Genomic DNA, 16,431 nt, shown 5'->3' on the forward strand with positions numbered 1-16,431 from the left:
TGGGATTACAGGCGCCTGCCACCACGCCCGGCTAATTTTGTATTTTTAGTAGAGATGGGGTTTCTCCGTGTTGGTCAGGCTGGTCTTGAACTCTTGATCTCAGGTGATCCAACTGCCTCGGCCTCCAAAAGTGCTGGGATTACAAGCGTGAACCATCGTGCCTGACCGCCCTAGTACGTTTCTAAATATGGATCTGCCAGATCAAGTCTGGGTTAGAGAAGGTTGTCTGTGATGCCAGGGTCTAGTGGAAGATGGCAAAATGGTGGGGTGGGGGACAAGTGGTTATTGCAGCAGTCCAATTCAGAGAGACCCCTTGTCCATCCACCCCCAGGGAACCACCACCAGAGAGGCCAGTGGGCTGAGAGCTGCAGGTATTCATTTCCCCCTGCATGCGGGAAGCCCTGCCTTCACCTCCAGGCCTGCCTCCCTCCACCTAGGCACCATCTGGGGACACTTCTTGAGAGATGGGTGCCTCTCACCTGCCCTTTTCCACTTCGGATCAGATGATTTTCCCCACCCTTAGCTGTCCCTGCACCATAATCTTCAGTGTGTCTCCATGCCCTGCCGCATCCTCTTGCTCTCCTGGAATGTTCCCTGTGTTATCTGACTTGTTTTTTTCCTTCTCTACTCACAAAAATAACACATGTTCCCTTTAGGAATCTTGGAAAACTAAGACAAGCAAACAAAAAAAATCACCCTGAATTCCACCCCGGAGATAACCTGTTGTTGTTGTTGTTGTTGTTGTGGTTGTTTATTTGAGGCAGAGTCTTGCTCTGTTGCCCAGGCTGGAGTGCAGTGGCACAATCTGGGCTCACTGCAACCTCTGCCTCCCGGGTTCAAGCCATTCTCTTGCCTCAGCCTCCTGAGTAGCTGGGATTACAGGCACGCATCACCATGCCGGTCTAATTTTTGTATTTTTAGTAGACAGGGTTTCACCATGTTGGTCAGGCTAGTCTTGAACTCCTGACCTCAGGTGATCCACCCACCTTGGCCTCCCAAAAGTGCTAGGATTACAGGCATGAGGATAACCTGTTTTAATAGCTCTGATTATGTTCTAGCCTCATTCTATGCTGGTGCATAAACATATGTCTCCCTGGTTTTATTAAGGCATAGTTGAACGCATTTTAAAAAACAAAAATGGAGTCACACTGTGATATAGTCAGTATTTTTTTAAAGCACCAGGTGTCCCCCACTCTATTTTCCATTTGACACAGGTGCATAATGAAGAGGTGACTTGCAGGACAGGTGCCCCCAAGGGACTAGTCTGTGTGGGCTCTGCCTGATGCCATGTTTTGGAATCTAGCCTGGCATCAGGATACAGGGAAAGAGGTACACCCTTGGGCACCATTTATACTTACTACTGCTGGCATGTATTCAACATTATTAACAAGGAAGCAGCCGGGCGCAGTGGCTCACGCCTGTAATCCCAGCACTTTGGGAAGCCAAGGCAGGCGGATCACTTGAGGTCAGGAGTTTGAGACCAGCCTGGCCAACATGGTGAAACCTCATCTCTACTAAAAATACAAAAATCAGCTGGGCGTAGTAGCACGCGCCTGTAGTCCCAGCTACTCAGGAGGCTGAGGCAGGAGAATTGATTGAACCTGGGAGGTGGAGGTTGTAGTGAGCCGAGATCATGCCACTGCACTCCAGCTTGGGAGACAGAAACAAAAAACAACAACAAAATAAGCTACCATTTATTAGATGCTTAGTGTGGGAAGTTACACAACAACTTTGTTGGGGAGGTCTGATTGTCCCCAGTTTATAGATGGCGAGGGTAAGTTAATTGTCCAGGGCTACACAGTCATGAAATAACAAATCCGGAGGTTTGGATGCAGGATTTTCAAGGCTGTGCTCTTCATCAGCCTGTGCTCTGCCATCTCTCATAACTGCCCTTCTCTGTAAGCCTCTGGCTCAGGGTGCCAATGTGACTTTGATAATGGGTGAGAATTTGGAAGATGATGATGGATGATGAAGGGTGGACAGCAGGACCACCCCTCACCCATACACACGGTGAGCTGATTTCCAAGAAAACAGCCGCAATCTGTAGCATTTGCCAATTCCTGGGGTGTAAATACTCACTCTCACCATGGCTGATTTCCAGCTATGGAGATGTCACTGAATGTGGCATTGAGAAATGATGGGCAGTAGCAAGCCATTGTGTGTTATTTCCACGACACAGATACAATAGATGTAAATAAGCCCATGAGCATACATCATAGTAGAATGTAGTAATTAGGAAGTGATAAATGGTGAGAATGTACCACCTTTAAAAAATATTATTTATTTATTTATTGATTTTTGAGACAGAGTCTCGCTCTGTTGCCCAGGCTGGAGTGTAGTGCACAATCTTGGCTCACTGCAACCTCTGCCTCCTGGTTTCAAGCAGTTCTCCCTGCCTCAGCCTCCCGAGTAGCCAGGATTACAGGTGCCTGCCACCACACCTGGCTAATTTTTGTATTTTTTAGTAGAAGTAGGGTTTCGCCATGTTGGCCCAGCTGGTCTCAAACTCTTGACATCAAGTGATCTGCCCGCCTCGGCCTCCCAAAGTGCTAGGATTACAGGTGTGAGCCACCACGCCCGGCAAAAAAATAAAATTTATTTAATTGTAAACTTATATAATTCAATTTTTAGCAATGGCCGTGTTTAACAACTGGTTCGCAAAATTCTTGAAATTTGAGCCAGGTTTAGGCACCACTGCTATATGGAATCTACCTGAAAATTACAAAAAGACACCCCTTGTGGCTAGGCACTGCCCTGTGCAGGGTACCAAGGCAGTAGATTGTAAGCTGGAAATAAGGACCCATTCACTCAGCAGGATGTCCTGATGCAGGCCACAACCTGCACAACTGTACATGACCATCCCTGGGAGAGGGGTCACCAGGCACTGCAAATCAGTGCTGTACGAAAAAACTCGGCAAGAATGGAGATGTTTTCTGTCTGCACTGTCCAAGCTGCTAGCCTCTAGCCACCTGCTGCTGCTGAGCATATGAAATGTGGCTAGGAATTTGTGTGTGTGTGTGTGTGTGTGTGTGTGTGTGTGTGTGTGTATTTTACTGTGAGTATGAATATATACAGATATATATATATAATGATAAAATTTTACCATCTTAACCATTTTAAATGTAAAGTTCTGTGGCATTAAACATTCATTTTGTTTTGCAACCATTACCACTATCCATCTTCAGAACTTTTTCATTTTTTCTAACTGAAACTGTACCCATGAAACATGCGCTGCCCAGTTTTTCTTCCCCACCGTGCCCTGCCACTCACCATCCTACCTTCTCTCTCTGAATTTGACTATTCCGGGCACCTCCCACAAGTGGAATCATACAGTTATTTGCTTCTTGGTGACTGGATTATTTCACTTAGCATAATATTTTCCAGGTCCACCCATGTGCTAGTGTGTGAGCCATGGAACTTCTATTATGATTTAACTTTCATTAATTTAAATCTAAATAGTTACATGTGACTTGTGGCTGCTGCCCTGAACAACACAACTCTAGCAATGTTGCAGAGAAAGTGTGAATTAAAATGGGGAAGGCAGAGGCCCCTGTCTTGGGACTTGTGTCCAGGGTTTTATGCCTATCAAGGAGAACTGAGTGCAAGCACAGTCCCGGGCGGCAGACCCTGGGAGCCAGGATGCAGGGGAGTTTGAGGGCACAGGTGGCTATAGAGCAAGGCTGTGAGGTGGTGTAAACCAGGGTGAGCTAAGGAGACCCCTGGGTCCAGCTGAATCTCTGGGTGAACAGGTATGAAAGGGCCATGCATCTCCCCCCACTGGAATGTTGTTGATTCTGTACTCTCCCAATACCCTTGCTTGGTGTCCTCTGAAAGACCCCCGTGGATGGATCTGTGGGAGAGGGGCCCCTGAAGGTCCCTGCCACCGTTGTGATTCTACAGCTGCTCTTAGCTGGGAGTAAGGCTGGGATCTTTGCTTGGAGACAACCCCAGCTCCTCCAAGCCTTTCATTCTGCACTTTCCAGGGGAATCAGGATTATTACAGAGGCAGCAGAACAACAGGGCCTCTGACAGAGCCCTGATCTAGATGTTACCTGGTGGTCATATGTGTCCTTGGAATTCCTGTGATTAACTTGAGACAACCACTTATCTCTTAGAAAGGAACAAGACTGGCCAGGCACAGTGGCTCACATCTGTCATCCCAGCACTTTGGGAGGCCGAGGAGGGCAGATCACCTGAAGTCAGGAGTTTGAGACCAACCTGGCCAACATAGCTAAACCCCGTCTCTCCTAAAAATACAAAATTAGACGGGCGTGGTGGTGGGCACCTGTAATCCCAGCTACTCAGGAGGCTGAGGCAGGAGTATCGCTTGAATCCAGGAGGCGTAGGTTGCAGTGTGACAATATTGCACCACTGCACTCCAGCCTGGGCGACAAGAATGAGACTCTGTCTAAAAAACAAAAAGAAAAAAGAAAGGAAGGAAGGAAGGAAAGGAAGGAAGGAAGGAAGGAAGGAAGGAAGGAAGGAAGGAAGGAAGGAAGGAAGGAAGGAGGCTGAGAACGGACAGGATAGTTCGGATGCTGCAAAATAAAATGTAAAGGGGTGTGTGTGTGTGTGTGTGTGTGCGTGTGTGTGTGTGTGTGTATGCCTTAGACTTTACAGTGTGGCATTTAAGAGCAAGATTGGGACACGTAACTAATTGCATACCCTGGGCAAGTCCTTTAATCTCTAAGCTTCTGATTCTTCATCTGAAAAACGGGGCTATGATGAGGATGAACCTAGACAACGTGAGTCCCATATAATAAGCTCTCAGTAAATGATAAGGGATAGTAACTATTATTACAGTTCTCATTTTTAATCGGCTAACCGAATTGCTTTCACATTTCCTTGGAAGGTTATGGATAAATGTGTCCTTCCCGAGCCTATGGGGCAGAAGGAGCTTTGGGGAGTTTCCTGGAGGAGAGGGAGGATCCCTGAGGCACACCAGACGAGCCAGGAGAGCCTTCTGAAGAGTCACCTCTTGGTTCTCCTGTTTCAGCACCAGCGGGAGGCCCTTCCTGCTATATGTGGCTCTGGCTCACATGCACGTGCCCTTACCTGTGACTCAGCTACCAGCAGCCCCACGGGACAGAAGGCTGTATGGTGCAGGGCTCCGGGAGATGGACGGTCTGGTTGGCCAGATCAAGGACAAAGTTGACCACACAGCGAAGGACAACACATTCCTCTGGTTTACAGGTAAAGTAATAAAAGCCAGCCAGCCTAACTGCCATTTAATAGATAAACTTGCACGTTACCTGTGAAGAGCAGAGTCTGGCCTCGTGATCCCCTTTCATAGGTCAGGGGACTTGCTTTGAACTTGAGGCCCAGATAAGGCTTGCTGGCCTGAATGCTGAGCACCTGTCCACTGGGGCCTCCAAGGCCAAGTCCCTGGGCAGGTTTGCACACACAGAGCAGGCGCCTTGCTGGCCCCTTGTGTGTCGATTCAGGCTATCTGGGTATTGTTCTTAATTGCCATTGAATGACATTGACCTTGTGAGCCTGTGTTGTCCTTGTGCAGTTCTAAGATTTCCCTCTTCTCCATCTTCCCTGGTCCCAAAGATTCCGCTTGCTGCCACTCCCCGTGTCACGTCTTTTGGCTGAGTGGCCTTAGTGAGCTGAACTGGTGGCCTCTTTAAAGGCCTCATACATGCATTGTGTGTTTTAAGTTTCTGTCTGGAGCGACCACAGAGGTTAAAAGCACTGCTTTCGGCCAGGCGTGGTGGCTCACACCTATAATCCCAGCACTTTGGGAGGCTGAGGCAGGCGGATCACCTGAGGTCAGGAGTTTGAGACCAGCCTGGCCAACATGGCAAAACCCTGTCTCTACTAAAAATACAAAAATTATCTGGGCGTATTGGCACATGCCTGTAGTCCCAGCTACTCGGGAGGCTGAGGCAGGAGAATCGCTTAAACCTGGGAGGCAGAGGTTGCAGTGAGCTGAGATCGTGTCACTGCACTCCAGCCTGGGCGACAGAGCAAGACTCTGTCTCAAAAAAAAAAAAAAAAAAAAAAGAAGCACTGCTTTTGGGTCAAGTAGAGACCGATACTCTCTACCGTGCAGCAAAGGTGTTATAAACTCCTATAGGATTTGAATCTATATTCTACTACTGAGGGAATTCCCGTAATCTCGCCAAGCCTCCTTTTCCTCATCTGCAAAATTAAGCTAGTAACAGAATCTACTCCATAGCATGTTGGAGGATTATGAGACGATGTATGTGAAACACTGGGTGCATAATAGATGCTCAATAAATAGTCGCTGGACTGAGGCTGATGATGGTGGCAATGAGATTGCTGAAAACTTACAGAAAGGCAAGGGAGGAAAGAGGAAGGAAGGGGAGGAAAGGCAAGGAAGGCAAGAGGCTCACGATGGGGCTGGGTTGGGGCAGAAAAGGCCACTTGTCTCTGAAAGCCCAGTAGAGACAGGCCTCATATCAAGGGTTGTTCTTCACGAGTGGGAATCATATTTGTCTTTATTTATTTATTTATTTTTACTTATTTTTTGAGATGGAGTCTCGCTCTGTCACCTAGGCTGGAATGCAGTGGCGTGATCTCGGCTCACTGCAGCGTCCGCCTCCTGGGTTCAAGCGTTTTTTGTACCTCAGCCTCCAGAGCAGCTGGGATTGTAGGCGCCCACCACCACACCCAGCTAATTTTTGTATTTTTAGTAGAGAAGGGGTTTCACCATGTCGGCCAGGCTGGTCTGGGACTCCTGACCTCAAGTGATCTGCTTGCCTCCGCCTCCCAAAGTGCTGGGATTACAGGCGTGAGCCACTGCAGCAGGCCCGTGTTTGTCTTTATAAGTCCTTTTTCTATCTAGTTCCTGCTCTTCACAGGGAGATAGGGCTAGAGTGGGAGGGTCAGCGAAAGTGTCCAACCAGCCTGGTGACCATTATGCTTTTTCTGGTTTCTAGGAGACAATGGCCCATGGGCTGAGAAGTGTGAGCTAGCGGGCAGTGTGGGTGCCTTCACTGGAGTGTGGCAAGCTCGTCGAGGTAAGAGGCTCAGCTGGGGTTGGTGGATCCCACTGCAATGCTGAGCCCAGGCTGGGGTGTGGGATTCTGCCTCTGGGTGGGGAACAACTTATATCTGGGCCTTAGGGTCATCATCGTGAAACAGGGACACATTTGCTCACCAGTCACCAGCACCCAGAGAAGAAGGAACAAGTTGTGATGGAGAAAACGACTGCTCAGTTTGCACCATCCCTGTCTCTCCTTTCCTCCTAGAACTTCCCAAAGGCGACGAGCCCTCCACCCAACAAGCCAGTCTATGAACATTCCAACAAATGTGCTTTGTCTTTACTTTCATCCCGTTCCCTTGCTCTTCCTCCTTCCTTTTTAAAAATTCATCCATCCATCCATCCATCCATCCATCCATCCATCCATCCATCCATCCATTAACTTACCCATTCAAAAAATATTTAGTGCACAACGGTGCAAGGTTTTTAATGTACATTGTTTCCAGTTCTTACAATAGTGAGAGGGTGGCAGTCATAGCTCCATTTACAGATGAAGAAAGAGAGAGGCTCAGAGAGGGTAAGTAATTTGCCCATGTCACACAGTTTGTGAGGAGGGAGTCAGGTTTTCCATTGAAATTAAAGTTGGTACTCGCCCTGCTGTACCATACTGCTTCTCACAGCTGCCTCTGTCTCTATTTCAACATCTTTCAACTTCCAGCTCAGCTCCCATCTGCTCTGGGAGAGCTTTCCCACAAGGACCTCACTTTCTGAGAGTGCAGCCATGCCGGGGACAATTTGACATATGGACCAAATGCTTGAAAAATACGCCTATCTTTTGATGCATCAGTTCCTCCTGTAAGAGTTTGTCTTAAGGAAATAATTAGGTACATGCTCAATGACATACGAAAAAGGATGCTCATTGCAGTGAATTTTTTTTCATAGTTGGACATAACCCAAGTGTCTAGTAAGAAGATAGTGCTTAAAGAAATTATTATACCTCCGTTAAAAGGAATAACCAAGAACCACTAAAATAATTCATATTTATTGACTTGGAAACATTTACATGAGATATTTTTTAATGAATAAAACAGATTCCAATATGGAACAAAATGTAAAGTATGATTTTATTATATAAAAAATAATCATATGTAGACTCAAAAAAATCTTGAAAGAGTCAATAAAGGGTAACAAAACATTAGCAGTAATTACCTCTGGGCAACGGAAGGAGAGTTGAAGGGGTGAATTTACCCCTACAATAAACCGGTATTGTTTGTTTCATATAAATTAAACGTTTAGGAGGTATTTGTGTCCAAGGGGGTTCAGAGGTGGGCCTGGCAAGATTACCCCCATTGAGGAATGTGTGAGGCAGAATTTTAGATCTGGGACTGTATATTCGTCCACAGACTAATACACACAATCGCACCATTCTTGAATTAGAGGGAACCAAAAAGGTCTATTTGTCTGTCTATCTGCCTGTTCTGTCTATCTATCTATCTGTCTGTTATCTGTCTGTCATCTATCATCTATCTATCTATCTATCTATCTATCTATCTATCTATCTATCTATCATCTATCATCTATCTAATCTATCTATCTATCTATCAATCAACCAAAACACCAATACTCCAAGAGATAAAATAAACTCACATTGCTATAAAGAACTACCTGAGACAGGGTAATTTATAAAGAAAAGAGGTTTAATTGACTCACAGTTCCGCAGGCTGTACAGGAAGCATAGCTAGGGAGGCCTCAGGAAACTTACAGTCATGGCAGAAGGCGAAGGGGAAGCGTGTATGTCCTCCATGTTTGGAGCAGGAGGAAGAGAGTGAAGGGGAAGGCGCCACTCACTTTTAAACAGCCAAGGCTAATGAGAATTTGCTCACCATCATGAGAACAGCAAAGGGGAAATCCGCTCTCATGACCCAGTCGCCTTCCACCAGGCCCCTCCTCCAACACTGGGGATTACAATTCGTCGTGAGATTTGGGTGGGGACACAGAGCCAAACCATATCAGGCTGTTTTTCCTGCTGTTAAACTCAATCCTGACCTATGGCCCTCAGCTGTCTCCAGGTGGTCTCCACTAGCACTCCCCTCATCGTATTAGTCTGGCAGGATAATTGTAGTTACCTAGAAACTGAAGCATTGTGCACCTCGATTCTGGTGCAGAGAAGCAAATGCTGATTTTTGTTTTGAGACAGAGTCTCACTCTGTCACCCAGGCTGGAGTGCAGTGGCATGATCTTGGCTCACTGCAACCTTCACCTTCTGGGCTCAAGCTATTCTCCTACCTCATCCTCCCAAGTAGCTGGGATTACACGTGTGTGTCACCATGCTCAGCTAATTTTTTGTTTGTTTGTTTTTGTTTTTGTATTTTTAGTAGGGATGGGGTTTCACCGTGTTGGCTAGGCTGGTCTTGAATTCCTGACCTCAAGTGATCCACCCGCCTTGGCCTCCCAAAGTGCTGGGATTATAGGCATGAGCCACCATGCCCGGTCATTATCATTTTTATTTTTCATTTTTATTTTTATTTTTTTGAGATGGAGTTTCGCTCTTGTTCCCCCGGCTACAGTGCAATGGCACAATCTCAGCTCACGACAACCTCTGCCTCCTGTGTTCAAGTGATTCTCCTGCCTCAGCCTCCCTAGTAGCTGGGATCACAGGCACCCGCCACCACACCTGGCTGATTTTGTATTTTTAGTTGAGATGGGATTTCTCCATGTTGGTCAGGCTGGCATTGAACTCCTGACCTCAGGTGATCCGCCCACCTCAGCCTCCCAAAGTGCTGGGATTACAGGTGTGAGCCACCACGACCGGCCTATTTTTCAATTTTAACCTGATGTCCCTTGGATCAGATATCTTCAGAACTTTAGGAGCAAGTGGCTGCTGGACTGTGGCCATAACTTGTGTCTGGAAATTTGAGTCAGGGGTCAGGAGAGCTGAGTACCAGCTCCTGCTAACCTTCTCAGTGACCAGATTATTTTATCTCTTTGAGTACTGGTGTTTCTCACTCTCACTCTCTCTCTTTCTCTCTATATATGCATAGATCTTTTTGGTCGTCTTCCGTTAAAAAATGCTGTGATTTAGTTGTGATTTCTGGAGAGTTGGGTCAAGAGAAGATGCTAAGGAGGACTGGAGGTGGATGGAGGTGTGTCAAGAAACAAGAGCCTAGAGAAATACAGCATACACTGGGAGTGGTTTGTTGCATTAGCTCATTACAATTCCTCTGTTCTGTACCTGGGACACCCTTGGGCCAGGCTGCCATCTTCAGTGTTCAGTTAGAAAGCCTGGAATAGCCTGGTGTCAGAAGCCCCATGGTTAAAAGTCCAGAAGGTGTGGAGACCATGGATGTAGGGGAAAGGATCTGTAAGTAAGTGGCTTCTCCATGGGGAAGAGAATTGACCTGCTGGTCTCCTATCTGAGGACTTGCCTTATTGATCTCTTCTCCCTTTATGAGGCAGTTTTGAAATAGTGAGTCAGGCTTAAGGATGTGGACTGGGACCCCATTCTTTGAGGGAATGATGAGAAATACATTTACTAGCTGGCTAGGTGCAGTGGCTCATGCCTGTAGTCCTAGCACTTTGGGAGGCTGAGGCAGGAAGATAGCTTGAGGTCAGGAGTTCAAGACCAGTCTGGCCAACATGGTGAAAACCTGTCTCTACTAAAAATACAAAAATTGGCCAGGTATGGTGGCGGGCATCTGTAATCCCAGCTACTCGGGTGGCTGAGGCAGGAGAATCGCTTGAACCTGGGGGGCGGAGGAGGTTGCAGTGAGCTGAGATTGTGCTACTGCACTCCAGCCTGGGCAACAGAGTGAGACTCTGTCAAAAAAAGAAAAAGAAAAATAGATTTACTAGCTGGGCAACCTTCATTTCTCCTTTCCTTCCTTCCTCCTGCAAGCATTTGTTGAGCGCCTACTGTTTTCTATTCCTCCTATTGAGCACCTACTGTGTGCCAGGAACTATGCTCAGTGCTGGTGCTACAAAGATCAACAAAGCCCCGACCGGAATGACAGTCTAGAATAGTGTTTCTTTGATTTTAAAATTAAAGTGTGTAGACCGTCCCCCGGGGATCTTGCTAACATACAGTTCTGACCCAAGAGGGCTGGGTTGCCGATGGGGGTTTTGCATTTCTAGGGCACTCCTAGGTGATGCTGATGTGGCTGGTCCAGGGACCGAACTTTGAGAACCACCAGTCCAGAACGTCTACATCTAGACCATGAGTCTAGAATCATCTGAGGGTAGAACTTTCAACTTTAGACCAATGGTTATCAAAGTGTGGTTCCCCAACCAGCATCATTAGCACCACCTGAGAAATTGTTAACAGTACAAATTTTAGGGCTTCACCCTGGGCCAAAAGAATCAGAAACACTTGAGATGGGTCCCAGGAATCTGGGTTTTAACCAGTCCTTTGGGTGATAATGCAGGTTAAAATTTGAGAACCACCTGTCTAGAGCTACACAATCCGGTATGTCAGGCACTAGCCACATATGGGCATTTAAATTAAAATTAATACAAGTCAATTAAAATTCAATTCCTTGGTCACACCAGCCATACTTCCAGGTCTCAGTAGCCATATGTGGCTACTGGCTACCATATTGGGTAGCAAATAGGCTTCCCTGGGGGTGGTTTGCGTTTTGAAGAATGAGTAGGAGACAGCCAGGGATTGGCAGGAGAAGAGGCTCTGGGCGAGGGCAGCAGCCCGGGCAGAGGTGGGAACATCAGGGAGTAGGAGCTGCTCCCTGGAGCTGCCCCTGTGTCTGTGAGTCTGGAGTTTGTGGCGACCAAGGAGAACAGCGAGAGATGGGGCCAGCGTTCGACAATCTTTGCAGTTTGGCTTTTATTCTAAGGAAATGTAGAACCATGGGAAGATTTTAAGAGCGGGAGGGACCTTATTTAATGTTAAATATAGAGGTGAAATTTACATCACATAAAATTAACATTTTACGTTGTTCGGTTAAGTAGCACTTAGCACCTTCCCTATGTTGTGTGACGACCACATCTGTCTAGTTCTAAAACACTTCTGTCACCCCAAAAGAAACCCTATATCCTTTAATTAATTAATTTATTAATATTTTAGAGATATAGTCTTGCTCTGTCCCCCAGGCTGGAGTGCAATGGCACGATCATAACTCATTGCAGCCTCAAACTCCTGAGCTCGAGGGATCCCCCCACCTCATTCTCCTGAGTACCTTGGACTACAGGAGTGTGCCACTGCGCCCCCTGCATTTTTTTTTTTTCTGAGATAGGGTCTTGCTCTGTTGCCCAGGCTGGAGTGCAGTGGCATCATTACAGCTCACTGCAGCCTCAACCTCCTGGATTCAAGCGATCCTCCCACCTCAGCCTCCTAAGTAGCTGGGACCACAGGCATGCACTACCATCCCCAGCTAATTTTTCTTTTCCTTTTTAAATGTTTTTTTTTTTTTTTTTGAGACAGGGTCTTGCTATATTGCCCAGGCTGGTCTGAAACTCCTGGGCTTAAGCAATCTTCCCACCGTAGCCTCCCAAAATGTTGGGATTACAGGTGTGAGCCACCACACCTGGCCTATGCCTAGCTTTTAAAAAATATATATTTATTTTGTTGAACCCCATATCCTTTAAACAGTTGCTCACCATTTCCCACTCCCCCTCCAGCATACTAGCCAATGTTTATTAAAAGATCCCTCTTGTATCAGGGGAGCTGAGAACAAGGAGAAGGGCAAGTACCAGTCTCACTTCCACTGATCCAAAAATGACCAATGAGAGAAGCCAGTGACAAAATCTCCAAGAATATCCCCAAGTTCAAAGAATGCCAAAGTTGGAAAAGACCTCAGTCATTTTTTTTTTTTTTTTTGAAACAAAGTCTTGTTCTGTCGCCCAGGCTGGAGTGTAGTGGTGCGATCTCAGCTCACTGCAAACTCCACCTCCCAGGTTCAAGCGATTCTCCTGGTTCAGCCTCCTGAGTAGCTGGTATGACACATGTGCACCACCACACCCGCCACCATGTCTGGTATTTTTAGTAGAGACGGGGTTTCACCATGTGGGCCAGGCTGGTCTTGAACTCCTGACCTCCGGTGATCCACCCGCCTCAGCCTCCCAAAGTGTTGGGATTACAGGCATGAGTCACCATGCCTGGCCGACCTCAGCGATCTTTATTCCAGCCACCTTATTGGACAAATGAGGAAACTGAGGCCAAGGAGAATGGAAGGCATCCCCGAGGCCAGCCAGCCATGGAGGGGCCCACATCCTCTGACCATCACTGGCTCATTCCCCAAGCCACGTGACTGCTCTCACGCACATCTGGTTATACGCGACGCTCAGCCACCTGGAAAATTGTATCTTGCTCTTTGAACCTAGTAATTGTCAAGGAAAAAGTCTTTAGCACTTGCGACAGTCTGAATCTTTCTACATCTGTGGGAGGCAGAGAGGGTTTGGAGGCTCAGGCTGGGCTTGAATCTTGACTCAGCTCAGGGCTCAGCAGCCTCTTCTTGTTAGGTGGAGTCGTGGACTATTCTCCGTAGATTGTTGGGAGAATCAGTGGGGGTACTGCCTGGGACGCTCCCAGCCTTGTGCCTGGCCTCTAATGATAACCCCCATTAGACTCAATTTCTTAATTCCTGGCTGAAACAACCTGACGGGACCCCACGCATAGAAGCTCTAGAAGGGGACTGGCAAACACCCTGAAAAAGATTCCCTCACTAAAGGATCAGGCAACTTAAATCGCATACAGATAACTTTAAAATGTTCCGGGTCTCTTGGGAAACGTTCTGAAGCTGAATTTCAGGCACCTCAAGATAACATTCTTTTTTGGGGCAAGGCCTTCCCACTAAGTCTGTGGCTTGATGTGGGATTGGTGGGTGACAGCACTGAAATTCATGATCGGGCTGGGGCTGGATGCCGTTCCCTTCTTTTCTTGGGAGTCTGAAAGTGAACTTTGCCTGAGAGGCTGCTGCCTGGGGGTAGACACTTCTTCCTCATTCTCCAAAGCAGCTTCCTGTCAACTAACTATGCCACAGCCTCCGTCTTCCTCTCTGCCTGGAATGCTGCTGAGGCTCTGGGAAGCCAGGCAGCTCCCTGCTCGGCAGGTGGCCATGTCCTGTGAGTCAAAGGGGCTGGGGTCCCTCTGGCCACCTGCTCCTCCTCACCCAGTTTCCCATCAGTGGGATGTCTGCACGGCTCACTGTACGGGGGCCAGACTCAAGAGTAGATGAAAGAGAGAAGGCGGTCAATGTTTTCACAACGGAGTAGGACAAACAGTACTGGGAGTCGTGCAATTTTCTCCCTGAAGCCAGGCTGCTGCGTCAGGCCACGCGCTGTCTTCCCCTGTTCTCAGGGCCCCCAGGCCCCCCTGCTTGTCTTCCCTTTCCTTTCCTGGCTGAACCGCCCAGCTCAGCTGATGGGATGAGGCAGCGTCTCCTGGAGTCATCTTTTCACCCCGTGCGTGTGGACTGAGAATACTCCACTTGGCTTGTGCCCTGCAGGGGCGAGGAGACACAGAACTGGGGCGGAGGCAGAGCAAAGCAGCCCTGCCCTCTCCCGAAGAAGAAGGGCACGAGTTAGTCACCCCCGCTGTCTCTGGGCCCGCAGCCTGGTCCAGGAGGCCTGGCTCTCACTGCAGCCGCCTTCCCTTCTCCGTGCCAGATCTGTTTCCTACCCAGGACAGAACCAACACCTTGTTTTTCCCCTAACTGACTGCTCCTCTGTCTGGAAAATCTTTTCTTGTTTTATTTGAAGAGCAGAACTGTTCCTTCCTCCCCCTTGGTGATGAGGAAACATTCTGTTGAATTTGGCATCCAGGCTCCTAGGAGACCTTGGTTGTTTGTAATCTGATGCTATCAGGTTGTTGCATAATCTTTCCCACTGGGAAGCCGTCTCCGCATCCTGGGCCTTCTGTCCTGTTTGGGGTCGGGGGTGGGGCAGGGAAAAGTCAGAGGTGCCATGGGGTGAGAGAGCAAGGGATAAGGGACTCTGACTGTTGGCCCTGGCTGGGGACTGGGCCTGCTGGTGGAGACCCAGCAGAAGTCAAACTGTGTCTCTTTCTGGGACTTTGGCCACCAGGCTTAGTGGAATGTCCTCATCCCATACTCAGGGCCACCCCAGGCCAGCCGGAGTCCCAGGCTGCCCCGTGTTTCTAGAAAACGAGTACACTGTACGCATCCTTGGCAAGGGGACATACTACATTTAGAAACAAAGCCTGCTTCTTTATTTTATTTTTGTAGAGGCAGGGTCTCACTCTGTTGCCCGGGCTGCAGTGCAGTGGTGTGATCATGGCTCACTGCAGCCTTGACCTCCTGGGCTCAAGCAATCCTCCTGCTTCAGCCTCCCTAGTAGCTGGGGCTACAGGTGGACGCCACCATGCCTGGAACATTAAATTTTTCTTTTTTCTTTTTTTTTTTACAGAGATGGGGCAGGGGGATCTTGCTTATTGCTCAGGCTGGTTTCGAACTCCTGGGTTCAAATGATCTTCCTTGCATTGGCCTCCCAGAGTGCTGGTAGTACAACTGCGAGCCACTGCACTGGGCTGAGAGCCTGCTTCTTTAGAAGGTTATTAGAATGTGCACTCCTCAGAACAGGCGCGCTACCCAGTCACAAATGCTAATGGCTTTGTGGGCCCGGCAGGTGATAAGGAACAAATGTTTGTTTTTGTCGGTCATGGGCAGTGTTAGGAATTCAATAAACTGGAGAGAGGACCCTGCCAAATGACATTCAGCATTAGTTAAAAGAAAAACACCATGCATGCCAAACCAAACTGTCGGAGGTTGTGCTCTCTGCTATTTTCTCCCCATAGGTAATTTGGTTGGCACTTCTCTGGCAGGCATTATGCAAAAGTACCTTGCTTAAAGCTTTATGTACACTATCTTATATAGCTGTTCCCACAACCCTATGAGATAAATACAGTTGGCCCTTGAGTGACATGGATTTGAACTGCGTGGGTCCACTTAATACATGAATTTTCTTCTGCCTCTGCCACCCCTGAGACAGCAAGACCGACCTCTCCTCTTTCCCCTCCTCTTCCTTAGTGTACTCCATGTGAAGACAACGAGGATGAAGCCCTTTACGATGAGCCACTTCCACTTAATGAATAGAAAATATATTTTGTCTTTCTTCTAATTTTATTTTTCTTTCCTTCCTTCCCTCCCTTCCCTTTCCTTCCTTCCTTCCTTTTCTCTTTTTTCTTCTTTCTTCCCTTCCTTCCCTCCCTCCCTCCCTCTCCTCTTTCTTTCTCTCTTTCTTTCTTTGTTTCTTTGTCTTTCTTTTCTTTCTTTCTTTCTTTCTTTCTTTCTTTCTTTCTTTCTTTCTTTCTTTCTTTCTTTCTTTCTTTCTTTCTCTCTCTCTCTCTCTCTCTCTCTTTCTTTCTTTCTTTCTTTCTTTCTTTTTTCCTCTTTTTCTTTTTTGACAGAGTCTTGCTGTGTTGTCCAGGCTAGAGGGCAGTGATCTAATCAGAGCTCACTGCTGCCTCAACCTCCTGGGCTCAGGCGATCCTCCCACCTCAGCCTCCCAAGTAG

The 16,431-nt window shown here is 47.6% G+C and overlaps 1 protein-coding gene across 9 annotated transcripts in view; it reads left to right on the plus strand.

The window, feature by feature from the left end:
• Positions 1-16,431, plus strand: part of ARSG (arylsulfatase G) — a 147,943-nt gene that overhangs the window by 101,830 nt on the left and 29,682 nt on the right. For all 9 annotated transcript variants that reach the window (XR_013407105.1, XR_013407107.1, XR_013407106.1 and 6 more), the window contains 2 exons: positions 4,997-5,193; positions 6,909-6,989. Coding sequence is in view for 5 of the 9 variants with exons in the window: in XM_015120179.3 (XP_014975665.2) it covers positions 4,997-5,193; positions 6,909-6,989 (278 nt within the window). In the remaining 4 variants the exon portion in view is untranslated. The remainder of the gene's footprint in view (positions 1-4,996; positions 5,194-6,908; positions 6,990-16,431) is intronic.

This window comes from Macaca mulatta, chromosome 16 (genome assembly GCF_049350105.2).
Source record: "Macaca mulatta isolate MMU2019108-1 chromosome 16, T2T-MMU8v2.0, whole genome shotgun sequence".
NCBI classification, from domain to species: Eukaryota; Metazoa; Chordata; class Mammalia; order Primates; family Cercopithecidae; genus Macaca; species Macaca mulatta.